General features: G+C 38.4%; 1 protein-coding gene across 2 annotated transcripts; it reads left to right on the forward strand.

The window, feature by feature from the left end:
- The first annotated feature begins 671 nt into the window (after positions 1-671).
- On the forward strand, positions 672-15,148 carry LOC126252633 (AN1-type zinc finger protein 1-like). Of its 2 annotated transcripts, none has more exons than XM_049953535.1 (3): positions 672-812; positions 4,433-4,811; positions 14,564-15,148. In XM_049953535.1, the coding sequence occupies exons 2-3, from the start codon at positions 4,449-4,451 to the stop codon at positions 15,023-15,025; spliced, it is 825 nt and encodes a 274-aa protein (XP_049809492.1). In that variant the 5' UTR covers positions 672-812; positions 4,433-4,448; the 3' UTR covers positions 15,026-15,148. The 2 variants fall into 2 exon arrangements, with proteins under 2 accessions (XP_049809492.1, XP_049809491.1); XM_049953534.1 differs by lacking the exon at positions 672-812 and adding an exon at positions 1,002-1,139.
- The last annotated feature ends 4,345 nt before the right edge of the window (positions 15,149-19,493 follow it).

Consider the following 19,493-nt stretch of genomic DNA (forward strand, 5'->3'; position numbering starts at 1 on the left):
AATGTAAGTAATTAATATGTAAATGTACGTAATTAATATACAATCGTAATTAAGCATTTATATGTGTGTGCAAACAAGTATATCTGTAACTACACCGCGGCGTTAATAAGTGTTCTGTTGTAATAATTATATTAATTGTACCTCGCATATTGACAAGGCCAACTGTATCAAAATGTATTGAATGGCTGATAATAAACGTTCTAAACGATTCGCTTACTCTTTCGCAAGATCTCGCCAAACTCAACACTATCACTTGCTGGCCGCTTGTAGCACTGCTGTCGCAGTGGGTAACAGAGGACAGATTGTCGCGACTGTTATTTTAGATTGCGAGAATAACATTCATTACAGCAAGCTTATTTTTACAATATGTGTTTCTTTAATGTTATTCAGTGGTGAAAGGAAATGGTTGCAGGCTGGAATGAGATTCACATTTCAGTGTTTCAGAACACTTACCGCTTTGCAAAGTATTTATTTTCACAGCTGAAAACAAAGCTCAATTTCTGCGTTGACGTTAACTATTCCCTTATAAAACAAACGTCTCAAGGCCTGTGCTGTTGAACGAACGATTGCAGAGGAAGAGCAGCTGCTTAAGTTCTTGGACGGTGATAGAGGAAAGTGTATCAGACCTGTACGTTAAACAGCGTTTTGGGGATAGGCATATGCTTGTTTTCTTTGCGTGTGGAAACCAAGGAATTCAGAATCTCCTTGGTGGGTGGAGGTGGGAGTGCAGCTTACATGGAAGTGGTAGCTTCACGCAAATCACTACACTAATGACTAAAGTCACCTTTGATGGCATAGAGAATCTTTGGACAGTATGTTTATTATTTTACTTCGAAATTCTGGGTTAATAACAGCTGTTAATGTTGTGTTCCCGTACATATTATAAAATTATAGTTACATTTGCCGTGTAATTATGGATAGTCAGGTATCAATTGAAGGAAGATTTTTGGATATTGTTGATGACGCATGGCGTGAAGACAAACTTCCATGTGATGACATAGAAGTTCCGCCGTTTGAATTACCTGATCCCGAAGCAGACAACGGTGATTCACATCTTACACTGAAAGAACAAGAACAGAAGTGGACCGACCTTGGACTAACTGTACCAACCGAACATAGCCAAGGATTTCCAAATTAAAGCAAGTTTTGTACAATGCAGTAGCCTTATGCAAATGAGACATAGCAATAATATTTTGATCATCTTCTGGTCAGTTGAGTGAGTTATTTTTAACGTATACTGGGATTGCCGTAGCCCATGGATCAATTCGTGACTGGTTGATGTGCACAAATTTCATAAACGTTTACATAAAGCGAATGTCTTTCTGTCTGTTGGTTGCAGAAACGTCTTAGTACCCAGAATACACGTCTTTGTATCTTACTGTTGTTACATACCTACAGAGTGCTCTCCATTATGCAACGATAGTTTGATTTGTGTCAAATAACTAAATGAAAACCACAGAGAACCTGTCAAAGCAAGTGCCAACTGCAATAGAAATTAATGTTATGTAACCTTGACTAAAACTTCAGAATGAGGGAAGTTGTGTCAGCACATACAAGACACGAATGTAATAAAATGAAGCGTAAACATTCGTTAGAATAATTCCTTTGAAAATAACACGCCTGATTTCGTTGTCCATTCTGATCCTTTGCCCCCAGCTGAATGAAATTGTGCTCAATAGCATGTTAAATTCTTTATTTTTCATCTTTGGCAGATTGCAATTAAGAGAAATTAAAGAATCTTATGAGCTGCATATCTTGTCCGTCATAAAATATCATCCTCAAAAGAGACTAATAGAGCAGCCCTCAGATTGATAGATTCAGATCAGAACTGAAAACACTTAACAATAACAGGACATGACAGGGTACATTATTCAGAATGTTTGTAAGCATGAGAAGGGAGGGATGGAATGTAAAAACTTGTATCTTTATTTACTGAACAAGCAACTGACAGTTTAAAATTTAATAAACCGTGTTTAATGATTATTGAAACATTTTCACCTTATTACTGCTTCACGGATCACTGGAAAATTTAACTGAAGGTAGCGTTAATGGCTAAGCATTTGGCAGTTGTTTCATAAGCACTGTAGCAGATGATGGGCTGGCTTAGGTGTTAATGATCTTGTTGTAGGTTGCAGTGATGATGCAGAAGGTTTGGTGGGGCAGCAGGTATGTAAAGTTAGGGGAACTGTTGTCATGAAGCCACAAAAATCATGAGAAGACAATTGCCCAGTTATTCATTACACACAGTACAGCAGTTGGGATGACACCTTGCACGGTCAGCACCCACCGATGCATTCTGGCTCCAGCCAGTAGTGTGTACTTTGCTCAATACATGGCCACAGTTTTCAGCTGGCTCATGGAGTTTCTATGCTGGATATGCATACTGAAATGAAGTTGTGATGCCAGCACCTTGGCAAGTGTAGATATGTGTCACGCCTGTGCAGGCAACAGGCATACAGTGACAAGTTGTGCATTAAGTCAGTCATGCACAGATGCAGACCAGCCTGTGCTGGGCTCAGTGCAGAGAGTACGTGTACATGCTGGGAACCAAAGATCCCAGCATAGGATACAGTAGCCTGCGGACACCAATATGTGGTGCAGGCAAGGTAGATAGCAGCAAGGCAGGTTGAGGTACAAACCCTGGACCCCTGGTAGGGCCCCCCATAGTCAGCCGAAGTGAGCTGGCAGATGGCCCACAGCTGGAAGGCTCCAGTTTGGCTTCTAGTAGCTGTAGGCTGGATGACCAATATCGGTTCTACAACTGTCATTGGGAACTTCATGGAGCTGGCTGCAAAGAATGACAGGTACTGTGTGGCTGGAGTTAGTGTTATTTATGGTTGCTCAAACCTGCCCTGTTTTAGCAGAACATCATTTCCGGTCACATAGGGGCCAGAAGCAGTGCAGTGCCAGGCTTGGTCATGGCATAACCTTGGTCACCACTGTGACAGTCTGGTTCCTGTACAGCACTGTGTCAGCAGTGTTTCAGCCTTGCCAGCACCAATTTGGGCTGGACATGTGGTAACTGGCCTTGCTATAGGGCCAGGGACGTGGCTTCTGTCATGTCAGCACAGCCTGTCTTTACTTTCTTTCTCAAAACGCAGTGACTACTTTGTTTACTTGGCCACAGGCTACAGCTGCCAAGTTGAAAGGCAGTGGTGTAACATGATGTTTATCATACCTCCTGGCTAAGAGTGCCAGATAAGTGTATTTTGCAAGTACTCAAATAAAACTGATATAACAACCTATGTAAACAAGAATAGTTGGGAGTGAAGAGGAATGTTCAATATGAGTCATTGGATTTGGTGAGTGACATAATTATAATGGCAGCTGTCACATCAACTTCTGATGGGTATGTTTACAGTTTTGTTGTTTCTCGGAAAAGCAAACAAATGTAGGAAAAAAGGAAGAACAACTGGTTGTTGTAACACATTGATCTGTAGCTTAGCCCAAGGTGTAGGTTAGGTTGGAAGGTAATAGTTTTGTGTGTGTGTGTGTGTGTGTGTGTGTGTGTGTGTGTGTTTTGGCGAAGCAAACGAATGGGATACAAAAAAAAAGTTGTGGTGACAAACTGATTTGTAACTTAACTCATGAAAAAATTACCAGTAATATTACATTGTAGTCGCTGTACAGTTTATGCCTTTACCTCAAGTTTCCTATGTCATTGGTCAAAGCAGATAACACACATTGAACATTCCTCTAGATCTGAATATTTATAGTCTAAGCTAATTGCAGTCTTTGCCACAGATATGTGACCGAGCGAGGTGGCGCAGTGGCTAGCACACTGGACTTGCATTCGGGAGGACGATGGTTCAATCCCGCGTCTGGCCATCCTGTGTTAGGTTTTCCATGATTTCCCTAAATCGCTCCAGGCAAATGCTGGGATGGTTCCTGTGAAAGGGCATGGCCGACTTCCTTCCCTAATCCGATGGGACCGATGACCTCGCTGTCTGGTCTCCTTCCCCACACAGCCAACCAACCAACAGATATGTGTCTATGAAACTGTTGATTTTCTGCTACTTCATTCAGTTGAGTAACTAGGTATGCTAAGAAGTGTACCCCAGTGTACATTTTTTGTAGTATCTGTGCATAATGTGTCAAAAGAAAATGTAAGAGATGAACAAAGATAACAGTTTGTAAGCTATTAAGATCCATGAATGCCCTTTTTATGACAGTTGAAAAGTTTAAAATACAGTGTGAGTTCGTTTGAAAATTCTCAGTTTTTAGTGACTTACAATTTTCCCAAGGACTGGTGCAGAGCAAATAAAGGCCCTCAGTGTTTGAGGCGGCAATTTGAAACTCTTCAAAATTCAGTTATAATCGTATATGTATGTAAATATTGTCAGTGGGAAAACCTGTGAAATGGACCTTGGAATAGTGTCTACACTATTCTGGGATGTAATAATTTTACTTATGCAGACTTTGTTTGTTTTAGGTAACTGCTGTACACTATGGAGTTGCCACACATAGGGAAGCAATGTGCTCATACAGACTGCAAACAGCTTGATTTTCTTCCGTTCCAGTGTGAACACTGCAAGCAAATATTTTGCAATGATCATTACCTGCCAGATAGACACAACTGCACTGAGCAGCGTGGCACTGAAATTTCAGCAGTGCCTGTTATCTCATACAACTGCTCTATATGTGGCAATTCCAGTGCTGTCCAGATGAACTGCCCAGTGTGTTGCCAACATTTCTGCCTGCAGCATCGTCATCATGGTTGTTTGGATGATGATGATGGAAAGTTAAGACAGAGGGATGTAAACATATGCAAAAAACAATATGAAATGGCAAAACAAGAAGCAGACATAGAGGTACTGCAAGATTTCATGTATTAGATATGTTTTTAATTTTTACTGTGGAAAGTACTTATGTTTCTCATTTTTCTTCCTCTGTTTCTTCATGTGTTACTCCTTAATTTCAGCATTACATGAAACTGTATGAATAACACAGAAACTTGGCGCTTGGACATGTATCAGAATAATAAAGTGATTGGCAGTTAATTGTTTACAGGACAGCTAAAACTACAACTCAAAGAATGAACTTGATCAGATCCTTGGTTCTTTTCACCTTGGTCGTATTGTTTGCTGTTACCACTGGGAGTTGCAAATGACAGTTGCAGCCACCAGTGTACCTATTAAGATTCATTTACATTTTTCCTTTGTTTGTATGTCGAACATGATAGCTGTGAAAGCAAACAAACAAAAGGTTATTTCAATCCGGCAAATCATACTCCATACTGCACTTTCCAGAATAATGTTTTAACATATTCAGCACGATGTCACATATCTCTTATTAGTACACTGGTACTGTGCGTATGGTTCTTCATGAATGTCCTTCAGTCACTTTATTATTCTGATCAGTCAAAAATGAAGTTTAAAAGTAACAGTAAACAATCAGCTATACTTACTGAAAACTGCTCTTCGTTTCATTTAGCATCAAACCTCTAGCGTATAAAAGCAGAGGCTCCTTCACTGAGAGTAGAAGGGGAAAGGGAGAGAGAAAGACTCTCTTTAAGGGAGAATGTATTCCATAACAGAAAACAGTTGATTGGTTGAGAGACAGGAAGGAACACATCTATTCATTAGAGTGTTCGTTACAGTCATAAGAAGACAGAAAATGGTGCTCTGCAGACACGAGAAATTTGGATCAAGGAGGAAGTGGAGAGAGGAAAAAGCAGAGTAAACAAAGAGTAAAGTGAGGTGTAGGGAATTAAATAGTAATTGAATACTTTGATGAGAGGGCATGAAAACAGTTGTAAAGGGATATGTATCCCAGTGTGAGAAAGTCACATTCTGTCCAGATTCTGAATAATTAAAAACCTAGTGCAGACCAAGGGCCAGTAAAGGCTTTCCAGTTTTGTGGGGAAGCATTACTAACTGATTGTATCTGTGGGTTGTATTGTTAGTGATGCAGGTAGCAGAGTTTAATTAGTAAGTATAGTGTAATGTAGGCCTTCACTAATTGTGCATTCATTCCATTTGAGTATATTGTAGCTATCATGGCAAATCAGAATGATTTTGTCTTGTTGGTCTCATGTTTTCCTGTATCTATAGAGATTACATGTTCATAGCAGTGTTTCTTCTTTGGGTCATATTGAAGGATATTGAACTATTTAAGCAAATCCAAAGGGTGTAGTACTACACTTCGGCTTTGACCTGTAACGTCATCATGTTGGCGACTACCCAAAATTAAAACTTGTACAGTATGGCAACCGTGACATCACACATTAAGCACGCACACCAGCACAAACAACATGAAAAATATTTAATTGCAGAAATAACATGAAACTCACAGGACAAGTGCCTGGAATTAGGGGTTATGGATGGAGACAAACTCAATGCTTGACAACTCTAATAATGAAGACACATCAAAACAAATATTAATGTAAAAATCAACCATACAAAACCTTGGCAATCAGCAAAACCACAATAACAAAAAATGGGTATTGGAAATTTTGTGTGACCTAAACAATTCAAATGAAGCCCATAAACATAAAGAACCACAACTAATGGAACTATTATCAAACTCTAACCAGACCAAAGTAACTACAACAAACTCCCCATGATATCCACCACCATAAATTTTAAATATGAACTTCAACAACCAAGCCAAACCACAAAATCATAAAAAAAATTACTCCCAACACAACTTTCGATACATTTCGAAGAAAATCGTATACATTATAAACAAACCCAATACACTTTGTACATTAAAAAATTAAAAAAAAAAATCATAAAACTGTACTAACCAGCCAAAGTCAGCTGACAGATAAATCTGCGCTGACACACGCCTGATGTCCCCCGCACACACTAGAAAACAAATCACACAGGCTATATAACTGGATAAATGTAATTGTACTAGCCATATCCTCACCCGTAGCAGCAACTAATGAACAACTTGTAAATTTCATCGTGAGAGCTACTCCTAGTACCAAACCAAAAACACAAAAATTGCATTTCAAACCATTAACAGCATGATAAACTAGCAATTCCAAAGCCAAAAACAAATCAGTAGCTGTTAACTGATGACATTAAAATAATGAACTGACAAACAAACAAAAATGAACTCCCAAAACAATGAGTAATTTACAGCACTAAGTCCAATGCTGTCCTAACATCACTTGCAAACAATTTAGAAAATAAACATCTCACACTAGTGTGTGCCACCACTTTTTTCAACGCACATTCAGCAAACACAATCTGCTTAAAAAATGCTGCACCACAGTGACATCACAAAACACAGTTATGTGTGTGGTACCGTAAATTTTGGTTGATCCCTGTTTACAGAGATGACTATCTTTTTTGGCACCTCTGGTAAAGATTGAGTAAAACTTGGCAGATTGTATCGAAGAGGCAAATGTTAGAAATCCCAGGATGGAAACAACATACAAAAATTGAGGACAGGCAACTGATTATCTGTATGTGGCACACACAAAGAGACAAGATCCTGTATTTAATTGGGAGTGGAATGGTGCTGTGGTAAAACTGCATGTACAAGAAAGATTTTGCCTTGAATTCTAGCCCATTGTTACTAGCATTTGTGGTGAGCCCTGTAAAGTGAAGATTTTGGCAGGTGCACAAATTATTACATCAGCTGTGGTGAAACTCATGGTTACTACAAACAGGAAATATGAATATGCATTAGTCACCATGTTACTGTGAAATAGGCTTCCAAAATCTAAGTTACTCACTCCCTTGTATGTGATGATGTTGGCCAAAAGTTAAAATTGTACTTGGTCTGCACAAATGATATGGAGTGACTAAATGATCAATCTTAGCATTTATTTGGCACCAGTAACTATGTTGTACCAGGAACTCCATCCAAGTCATGCCACAATGGCCTCTGTGTAGCAAGTATAGAGATATCATATTACCACCTGGCATCCTTGTGTAATATTTGGTTTTAATGTGATGTAATATGCAAATGACAAAACACAGCATAGCTCAGTTCCAATGGTTGTAATTTGCATACATATTATCTAGTTCTGAAGATGACACTCTTGCGACTCCTCTCAGGATTTCCGGCTGATAGAAGGCCAAACTATCAATTGAAGTAGTAGTATTTGCATGGCTGCATACCTAAAATTTAATGGACACACTTGTGATTACTCATTGATTGAGTCATACAGAACAAACACAAATGTCACACAATTTTCTGAGTGTGGAAAGGTTTTGATTTCCCATATTTCTTCATGATCCAAGTTTTTTATTGCTGAGGACCTTGACTTGTAGTTGAGTTTGATGTGCTTTGGTTCGGATATTGGTTATTGCTGGATCCCGAAGCCCCCCCCCCCCCCGCCCCCCCCAATATAAGAAAAAGGTTTGTATTGCTGATCTTTCAGTAAGGATGCAGAAATTCTAGTGATATTATCCTAGAGCCCACTTCAAAACATCAATTTTCCTGGTTTGTGTGTAGAGCAGTGGCTCCGTGTATATCACCGTTCTGAAGAAACACAATCAAGCCTCCAATTTTGTTGATGTGCATTGGTGTCCCAATATTGGTACTTGGAAGCTGGTGTTGTTTCTGTAAACAACCAGACTGTACCTTTAGCTAAAAGCCAGGGCACTTTACATGGAAGACATGTAGGGATACATCCCATCACTCTGTGAGCTTTTTAATTCTTGATCATTGTGTGTGTGTCATCTGCATAAAGGTTGTGTGACAGTGCTGTTGTCTTCGAATCGCATATTGCGTAAAAGCATTCTTGAGTGAACCAGTTACGTTCTTTTGAATGTTCTCCAGAGTCCCTTTTAGAAGATTTTTCAGTTTCTGGTAAAGAAAAAAGTCATGAGGACTCAGATCAGGTGAACAGGGGAGGCTGCGGAACACTGGGACAGCCTTTTGAGGTCATAAATTCTGCATTGGAAGTGTCTGTTTGACATGCGGCGTTGTTATGATGCTGCATCCACTTGTCTGCAATGTGCAGTCTTACTCGGTTCACCCTTTTTCTGAGCCTTTCAAGGACATATGTGTAAAACACTTGGTTAACAGTTTGTCCTGGAGGAACGATCTCACAAGACAATACACACATTACTCATTTTCGTCAATTTTTGAAGTTCCCTGGGCAAGGTGTTCTCAGCTTTCCAAAAGTGATTTGTGGCAACAAAAAGCTTGTGCCCTTAATAAGAAATGTTCTCATAAACCTGTTTCAACTTTTCAATGGTTACACTAGTGAATTCCCCAAGTTTAACACAAAACTTAATAGCATAACATTGCTCAAAATCTACTGTTCCATTTTCATAACACACAACAAAGCACAGCTTCACTGATGGTGCTTTCAAAAATCACGTGATGACTGTAAGGAGCTGAAACTCGGACTGAGCATTTGGAAGGGATGAACACAACAGTGTACACAAGTAAAACAACACAATGTTGCCAGATCGCTTGCAGTGTTGTCAGTCTCATTACTTTCCTCTCGTACATTTGTAATCAGGCCAGTGAAATAATAAGTACGATAATAAATTTATCTAGTAATTTACAATTTACTGGTGCAGATCACATTATAATATAGTGTACATAGGTGCCGGGTATACTTCTATACATTTCATATTCAAGCAAGGGGAAGAAAAAAAAGCTGACAGATTCAACACCCATGCACGAGTGTATCTGGATAATTGTGATAAACACAGTAGTGATTATTACTATCACAAGCGTCTGAGATTAAGTGATATTACAACCTCAACTCAGTTTTTTCCATCCCATGTTTTTCTTCTGACCAGTGTGGGGGCTTTGGTTTAGAAACTCACCTTCCATCATAAACCATTGTTTTTTACTCGTAGCACAAAATAAATGAGAACACAGATGTCCTTATGAACTTCATCCCTGTCTTTGAACCCATTCCAAACACATTTTGTGATAGTTAAGCTTGTTATGAATGACTGAATCCACAGTTCTAATACAAAAATCGCCAAACGGCAATTTTCACAATTTTTATATCTGAATGTATGAATAAGTTCATATACAAAATTTTGCATCACGGTATGAACATCACTGACCAATGTAAAGTATTTAATCCACTTACACACGTTTTTGCAGTTTTGCTCATATTATTTCAGTTTCCTTGAGTTTCGGTATACACATTTTGAGAAGGGCTGACAATCTGAAATAAACAGAAGAGGTTATGTTTGCAATTCTTTGTTTCAAACAAGTGACTCTGTATGTCCCTAACATTGCCGATTTGACCCATAAAAAGTTTTACCTAATAACATTCAGTAATTTTCTGCTAACACAGTCTGTCTCCTAAAAGTATTAAATGTGGTCACAACCCACTTTGGTATACTTGAATTTAGTTGTTAATCTACAGGGTGTAGGATTGCAGAGAGCACTTAATAGCATGGAAAAAATTAGCCTGGTTTACATGACATGAACATTTGTTTGTAAATATTTCCACATCTTTTCTTGAAGAACACTGAATGACATAGATACAAAATTCTTACTGGCCATTGTTTCTATTAAAGTGAGAGTATTTCAAAACTTTTCTAAGACAGAAAAACACTCATTCCTTATTTTCACCACCTACTGAAAAGTGGCAAAGCGTTGATTGGGTTTTGTCATGTAATATTGCCAACCATCCCTTTTCAAGGAAGACAATGTGAACTTCAGCAGAGAGAGAAACTATTACTTTTATACTATCTTTTGGCTGAGAGGGTTACTTTCCTGGTGGATGATTACTGATGTGGCTTCTTTGTAGATTTTAGTGCCATTGGCAGTTACTAGAGGGTGTGTGAGCAACTATATCTCAGTGTCTACTGTAGCAGAAGGATAATTCTCTCCATGTCTGTGGTATTTGGTGAGCCACTCATGCCTGTTTGATCATGGCGTATGGTGATTGCCAGGGGAACTGGGCCAGTCTTGAGTAGATATGAGTTAGATGAACCTTAGATTGCCTGAACTGAAGGCTGATTTACACCAAGATTACTGGACAGAAGATTGGGCCAGTGTGTTTAGTAGCAGGCAAGCATTTTTCCATATCATCACTGTCAGGAAGCGATGATAGTGCGAGACATATTATCTCCTTGGGGTGTTACACTACTCTACTTAACCGAGTGAGGTGGCACAGTGGTTAGCACACTGGACTCGCATTCGGGAGGATGATGGTTCAACCCCGTCTCCAGCCATCCTGATTTAGGTTTTCCGTGATTTCCCTAAATCGTTTCAGGCAAATGCCGGGATGCTTCCTTTGAAAGGGCACGGCCGATTTCCTTCCCCATCCTTCCCTAACCCGAGCTTGCGCTCCGTCTCTAATGACCTCATTGTCGACGGGACGTTAAACAACTCTAAACTAACCTACTTAAAAAGTCATTTATTTATTAGGTCTGTAGGTCAGTATAATAAATTATGACTACAACATAAATGTACGTATATTGGGATAGAATGTTACTACTTACCCCGTGTGCTTGAAACTCACTCCCCAGTAATGACATGATTGAAACTAAACTTTACAAGTCTTCTTAGCACATATGATGCATTATGTAGTATATGACACGTCCTCTGGCTGCAGCATAACTCTTTCCAATTATTTTTGTAATTGTATTAATGTTTTTGTCTTTTATTTTTGTTATCAGGTATTCTTCATTGTCAATTAGATGCTCTCTTGAACAATTTTATTGATGCCACCGCCTCAATTTCCAGCTGTACTGATATGTGTTGTTGAAATAAGTAAATAATGTAAAGATTGAGTATGAAAACTCTAGCTTTGGTCTTTGGTGACAAATCCTCTGAATCTTTCCAATGCCAGAGATTCATACCCACCACTATGGGTTGTATTGGTATACCCACCAATGGCAAATATCAGTCAGCATCACATGAAACAGGACTCCATGTAAATTGTCTTCAAAATGCGTAAACTTTCAGTGTGTACATCCTGGTTGGAGCAGAGAATGACTGTGTATATGCTGAGAAGTAGAAGATTCAGCAGCTTAAAGTAACTTACAGCGAAGGAAATCATTGTTCAAGACTATGCAGCCACAAAGTTTTATGATTCTCTTTGCTACAGCTCTGAAGAAACCTGTAGTTAAAACTAATTCTGCTACTTAACATCGTACTGAGGATGCCATAAATATCCATCCCTGAAAATTCATATGCAAGTACTTAAATGTTACGTTGCCCATACTTGTTTCCAAACTACGGCATGTGCAACATATTCCATGTAAGATGATATGACATGATTATAGGTAAGTGCTGAGTGCTCTTGTTTCCCAAAGTGAAGATAACTTTGTAGAGATCAGTGCTTTAATGGACAGGTCCTTCTTCTCCCTCTAGTAGCTGCTGTACTTCATTTAGGCAATGAGAAAGGGGGGAAACAAAATGCTCATCAAAAATTATATCTAATTCTTCAGTTGAACACAAATAAATACAGAACGCAAATGGAAGAACAATCAATAGCTATATACCTATTTCAGGAAATACATTTCAAATGTTCTGATACTCCTGTGATAAGAGTCTATGCCCTCTACAGAAATCCTGTACTTGGTAGTGAGAGATCGCAAGTTACCAAACATACCATTGTATCCCACTGTCACTCTATTCACCAACTTACAAGCAGTGGTGTGGCTATTCATGTGTCATTGAAGTTTTTGTGTATCATCCACCACATGGCCCACTTGACAATTTCTAGTATGTTAATTTAGGCACAACTTAGGCAGTTTCTATTTTAATGCCTAATATATTCTTTGGGTGCCCACAAACACATACTCCAAGGACCGAGAACTCAAAGGGCTCATTTTGTCAGAGGGCATTTTGAATGAAGATCAAGGGAAGCACTAAAATAGACAATGCTGCGATAAGAAAGTAGATTTGTGTTTTGGAGAACAGCAGTTCAAATTCAGATTTAGGTTTTTTTGCGCTAAATTGCCTAAGGTAAATGCCAGCTTGGTTCCTTTTGGAAAAGCCCAGCCCTTTTCCTTCCCCAGTCTAAGTACATCTAATGACCTTGCTGATGAGACATTAAACTCTCTGAGATTCCTTTTGCCAAATGACACATTTTGGTTCAGTAACATGGCCTTTCTCTGCCTTTTTGAAATGATATGCCTCATGTGGCATGCATGAGGGTGTGTTGGGGATCTGGTGAAATGAAATTAAGTTTCAGAAAGTAAATGCATTGGTGACTTCTGCATGAAGGTGAGGTTTGATTTGAATTCAGAAAACAGAGCAGAACGATATTGTGGATGAACTGAAATGTGGTTAAGAATTGAGAATAATCATGGACAAAAAATCCTAACTTAAAAAAAAAAAAAATAAAAAAAAATATGAAAATGGTTTGTATTGTTTTGCTGCAGATGGCCTAGACATGAACCTCAGTTTTTTTTCCATAAGGAGAGGATCTGCATCGTAGAATTCTGGTTTGCTCTAGAAGATCAATCATTGTCAAAAGTGAACTTTTAATAAACACTAACTCCTACAGATAAATACTGTAAAGAACTCTCATTGAGGTAGATACTGGGCATTGACCATCTGTGTCAAGTGACTATTGTTGTCTGTGATGTGACACGGGGAGTCCATCAACATCTGATTAAGAAGCTTTCAGACTGCAATAACAGAAGTAATGGTATGGGTAGCAATTTTACTGCTCCTTACATCTACTTACACACTCCACAAGTCACCATACGGTGCATGGCAAAAGATACACTGTGCCACTACTAGTCATTCCCCTTCATATTCCACTCACGTAGCAAGAGAAAAGCAACAGTCTATATGCCTCTGTACGATCCCTAATTTATCATATCTTTGTGTTTCCTATGTGAAATGTATGTTTGTAGCATTAGAATCGTGATGCAGTTAGCTTCAAATGCCAGTTCTCTAAATTTTCTCAGAAGCATTCCTTGAAAAGAATGCCACCTTCACCCATTTGGGTTCCCAAAGCATCTCTATAATACTTGATGAGAAGTTATACAGTGAAATCATTCCAGAGAACTTAGATTAAGACTCTGAAAGCATTACAAGAAATATTAGGAACTGGTGCAGTTGGATGGGGAAGTGACCACATATAAGGGCAGGAGGCAGATAACATCTGTGAGCTTATGAGATCATATCTCAAACTGGAGAATCAGCACCCACCCTATAGCACCAGTAATGAGTACTGAATAAGTCAGTCAGTACTGAAAATTTGAGTTACATGTCTAAAGCACCAAAAATCTGCATATTATGTACCTACCAACCTCAGAAGATTACTTTCTGCACCTCTCTCTTGCTTTGGAATCAGAACAGAAGCTTCCTCAAAATTCTAAATCTTGGAACACACATTTGATACTGCTGTGATATTTCAGTTTATTGTAGCCATTTCTCTCAGATGTATTGAAGTATTGTTGTGTGGCATATTTTGATGCATGCTGCCTATTGACGAGCTGTGTTATGACAACTATCAAAACACCGGCACATCACAACTTAACTATAACTAGCTGAAACCAGTTAATGTGCATATTACACTTTTTGGTGGTGACAAAATAAAAATATTTGTAGCTGTACAGACTTGGCCATGTGCTAGAATTTTGGTAAGTTCATCTTTTCACATTGCTTAGTAGATTCTTTATGATGTACAACAGTTACATGTTATCTTTATTTGCAGGTTGAGCGGAGACTTTCACTTGCTAAGAAAAAGAACAACAAGACAGCATTTAAAGTTCAGCTAATGAAATTGAAGAATAAAGCAGCGGGCAACAAAGGGATTCCATCTGCAGACAGAGTTTATTTCATGATCTTTCCACCACTGACTCTTTCAAAACAATCTGTTGCTGTTTTTGTTTCCAGACATTGGACTGTTGGAAGAGCTATTGACTCCATTTCTGATTTGTGTGGTGTTCTTAATCGAAATAATGATGCTACAGCACCAAAGTTGAGGTTGTTTCATTATGAGGGTGGACAGCTGCTTTGCATGCAGGTGGATAAGAAACTTAATGATTTAATACAAGAAAATGATCTAGTGGATGGTGAATCTTTAATTTTGGAATATGTGGACGATGTGAGTGATCCACATAAACATTTGGAAAATACAAAATGTTATAAAGTTTCATATGCTCTTGAAAAGTAATACTGTTATGTTTTACACAGATGTATGAAGAAATGCATTCACCATTTTCTAGCATTGTAAAATTTTTTCAGAATTTAATACTGAGTATTGTACTCATTAGCAATAAATTTATAATTGCTTACAGGATGGTGTCTAGTGCCACACCCAAGACTGTTAAATTACTTACCACAGACACTTGAAAGAAAATTTGATCAAGACTTTCCCAGAGTATTGAGTAAAATGATACTCTCTGTAGACGGCACTTCATTTAGTGCTGTACTGCTCTGAGAATTCAGATCTATTATTGTATTTACTGTACAGAATATCTCAGTGGTGTATGTATAAGCACATTGTAGGATGGTGTGTTTAACTTAGCAGTAATATGTGCATCATGGAACTGGGATATGGCCTGGCACAGCAGAGAATTCTCCCTCTCTTCGTCTAGTCAGGAATAATAATTGTACTTGCAGGGCAAGGGAATTTCCAGACTCATACCCTTGTTAACAATATATCTGACAAGTATTAATGACAGTTTCTGAGAGTGAGAGATCTAGATATCTAAATGAATTGTAGGCCCAAAGCATTTAGGCCTCAATTATAAATTGTACTCAATTGCAAGTGAATTTTTGGGGAGCTGCAATGTATATATTAGCCATTTTACGTCACTGCTTGATGGACGACTCTTTTTTGCGATACATGACGTTTTTCGCGATGCTTATCCCTTTGCTTTTCTTAAAAAATGTCAGTTATCCACTTTCCAAAAGAGTGTTTTCTTGGCCATATGAATCCATGAGTGACATTATTTGGTCCATCTACTACCTATTTGAATGGATGAATGGCTAGTCTACCTTCATTTGATTCCATCACATTCATAATTGTCTCCTGCTCCAGTGTATTTATTTTGTTTTCCTGTCTTTCCTAAAAAATGCCAACAGGCATCTTACCATTGCTAGCTGAGAAGCACCTCAGTTTTTTAAATGATTTTTGACATTAAACATCCACCTCTCCCTTCTATTATGTTGTAAATGGTAACACAGCCTGACTGTAAACTGGCTGTTTTAGACACACTGGAAACTAAGTTTTGAAAGCCTTAATTAGTTCAACAAAAGCGCTCAATCTGTACTCTTACATGTATGTCTTGTGTTGTCGATCCTCTTCTTTCCATCAACTGGCCCATACACAAAAATCTATCAACTTAATTCTTTGACTACATTATTGATAATTTCTTTTTGATCTGTTGATTATACATTTTTTTAGTCAGTTTATGATTGATTTCCAGGTCTATGTGATCTGTCAGTTGTTAAATGTATATTATTCAGCATATTAGCATCAGTAGAATCAAGGGCCACTACATAGTTGGTACGTGTGATCTGATACTGCATAGTGTGCTACAGCAGTCAGACAAAATGTATTATTTTTTTGGTGATTTTAGTACTTCACATTAGGCTATCGTTCAAGGTATATTTCTCTGCCAAATGTTTCATCTTCCAGTACTAGAGGCATCATTTAAACATTGTCTAACATTAACTTATTTTTAGTGGGCCACAATTCATGAGTGAACTGATGGCTAGCCTATGGCAAACCTACTCCTGCAGTTGTAGTGAATTTTTGGTAGAAAAAATTTTGAAGACGGGAAAGAAGAACCTCTTGTTGGTTTTGGTATGTTGCTGATACTTTTGCTATATTGCACCCACAGAATATGTAAATTTTCAGAATGATAGTAATTCTGATACAAGGTTCACTATGAACAAAGAGATAGGAGGTCAAATTTCATTTCTGATCATACAGGTAATTATAAAACATGGCGCAACTTTAGGGCATGAAGTCTACAGAAAACTCACTCACACAGATAGATAACTTCACAGAAATTATAATCAATGTCCCAAGCAGAAAAGAGGAGTGATCAAAATGCTGGTGCACAGTACTATAAGGATGAGCTCAGTCATTTAAAAACTGCCTTCAGAAGAAATTGCTACTCTAGGAGGAGATTAACAGGACACTATGCGATAAAAGATCAGGAGCTTCTAACAAAAAAGAACCAAACACAAAGGAAAGTTTTCCTCACATTCATAAAAACTGTCAGAAATCACAGCAGAGTATTTGGAAGACACAGTATTGATACAGTGTTTAAACAAGAAAGGTGCACAAATACTTGAACAGTGCAAAGACATATGATAACTGTGTGCCACAGCAGGAGCACGTAAAATCATTTGCATGTGTTGTCGAGTGTACATAGGAACTAAATCGGCAGTAGCAGATCATGCATTGGTACCACAAGACAACCAAATTTGTTTCTTAAACACTATGGTTTTGTGAAGATCTAATCATCTAGGATATTGAAAGTCCATAGAAATTCAAAAGCACAAAAAATAACTTTAACAGAAAAGGAGGAGGACTGAGAGTAGACAAGTTGTTGGCATTGGTGCTAAATAACACAAACAGTGCCAACTGTTACTTACAACAAGCTCCTTAACATGTGGGTGTGACTGCAATTTTAGGGAGTGGTTTGATGACGTCACAAACTTACTGTTGCTTAGATACGTATAAACACTTTGGCTTGCTGGCCTTGTTTCACATTGTGACTGTTTTATGAGCCACTATAGCCTCTGATGGTGCCTCCAGCATTGGAAAGATGAAATGGTAAGCAGAGAAATATGTGATGGCCTAATGCCCACAAAATTGAAATCGCTAAATATGTAAATTCCAGCCATGAAAGCCTGCATTGTAAAACATGCTACATGTGGTACATGATGGTTAATAGTACACTGCAACAGATTTAAATTACATTTACTTCTCTGAATAGTTCATGTGTTGCACTTTAATCATAGCCAGCACATTTACTGTCCAAGGTATTCTTTTATAGAGAAAAATAGTGACACAGCAAGTAAGATATCATGGCTTCACAAAACTGCGTATTGTCTTCAACAGACTTTATTCTTTTAAGGTGCTTGTGAACAACTGAACAGCCATGTGGAATGCTACCATTCTACAAAGTTGGGTATTAGCATGTAACACGTGCTGCTTAAATTTTTTGTAGTGTAACATTTGTGACTTTCACTTTTTTTGTGTGCATTCGGTTGGCACTATCTTATTTTTTAAGAATTTCACAGTCCCAAGAATATATAATGCAGGCAGTATTAGGATGTGGAGCTTTCTGAAAATAGGTTCGCAAGAGTCAAATTTAGCTTCCATTAATGATCCTCATGGCTCTCTTCTGGGTTCTAAAAGTGCTAAGAGCAGCTGCAGAATCACCAGAGAATGTAACATCATATCTTAGGTGAGCTTGTACATATAGTTGATATGCAATTTTTAACCTTTTTCTGCTTAGTGTGTGCAACATTTGTAAGGCATAGCAACCAGTACTTACCATATGTAGGTGAATAATAGGTGCAGCCTACTTTTAAGACAGGAAAGACAATATTGGCTTTATTTTGTGTTTTATTTACAAAAAAAAAAAATCATTCTAATGTAATGATTCAATTCATCATCACTTTTTTTGTCGTCACTAGCGGAAGAACCATTGTTGTTGCCATCTTCCAAAGAGCGTTGGCCTCGGTCCTGTCCAATGAATTTGTAATACCACATATTTTGAAAAATTTTTCCATCAGTGGTAGGGGAATGGAGTCCTATGCACATTTCAATCACAAATCTAGCCACTTGATTTCTCCACTTCGAGTAAACTTAAAGGCTTTCGTCAGCCATTCATTGCGTATATCACTGTTTAAGTGCAGCTTTGAATGTTTTTCTGGGAAATAAAGAAACTGCATGACAGTTCCTTAATCCACAATTTTTTATTGTGTATACGATGCTGGCAGCAAACTCGAGGCATTGTGTATACAATAAAGACAGTGGATTAAGCAACTGCCCTGTGGTATCCTCATTTTTCAAAATAGACTTGTACAGTTGCAGCTGCCCTGTTCGAAGTCTTTGTCCAGCTTCGAATGGCAGATTTATACACATGTCTAGTGGGTGCAGGATGGATGTTAGGCCTCCAGGGATAATGATCAAGTCAGTTTTTCCTTTTTAACTTGTCTCACACTTCCTCAGTTGAATGCACACAGAACCCGTCCAGGACCAGCATGTTAGGTAAATTCAGTGCTGCCACTTTGCATCACGACACTTGATTCCCCTTTCCAGTTCACGGTATTGTCGACTGGCATCTCACAATGGACTTGTTTGATCCATGTTACCAATTTGCGATAATATGCAGGAATGCTCATGGAGCAAATTTATCATGTAGCGATGAAAATTCACTACTTTTTCCTTGTAGCTGCCTGGAAGTCGTTGAGCAGTGATAGTTTTCCTCCTGGAAGCCTAATCCATTTTCATTGAGAAATCATGATAGCCAGCCCTGGCTAGCTTTGAAACTGGTGATGCCTAATTCTTTGGCTAAAGCCAATGCTTTGAGTTAGCACATTTCACTCGTCACTGTGAATTCACAATGTTGCTTCTCATCCACATAATCACAGAGCTTTTTTCTGAGGTCCGG

This window comes from Schistocerca nitens, chromosome 4 (assembly GCF_023898315.1).
Source record: "Schistocerca nitens isolate TAMUIC-IGC-003100 chromosome 4, iqSchNite1.1, whole genome shotgun sequence".
NCBI lineage: Eukaryota > Metazoa > Arthropoda > Insecta > Orthoptera > Acrididae > Schistocerca > Schistocerca nitens.

What these genes read in the sequence shown, in the direction of transcription:
- LOC126252633 (XM_049953535.1), top strand. Translation starts at nt 4,449, where the DNA reads ATGGAGTTGCCACACATAGGGAAGCAATGTGCTCATACAGACTGCAAA. An exon ending in AACAAGAAGCAGACATAGAG is followed by an intron (nt 4,812 to 14,563) that starts GTACTGCAAGAT and finishes CTTTATTTGCAG; the next exon opens with GTTGAGCGGAGACTTTCACT.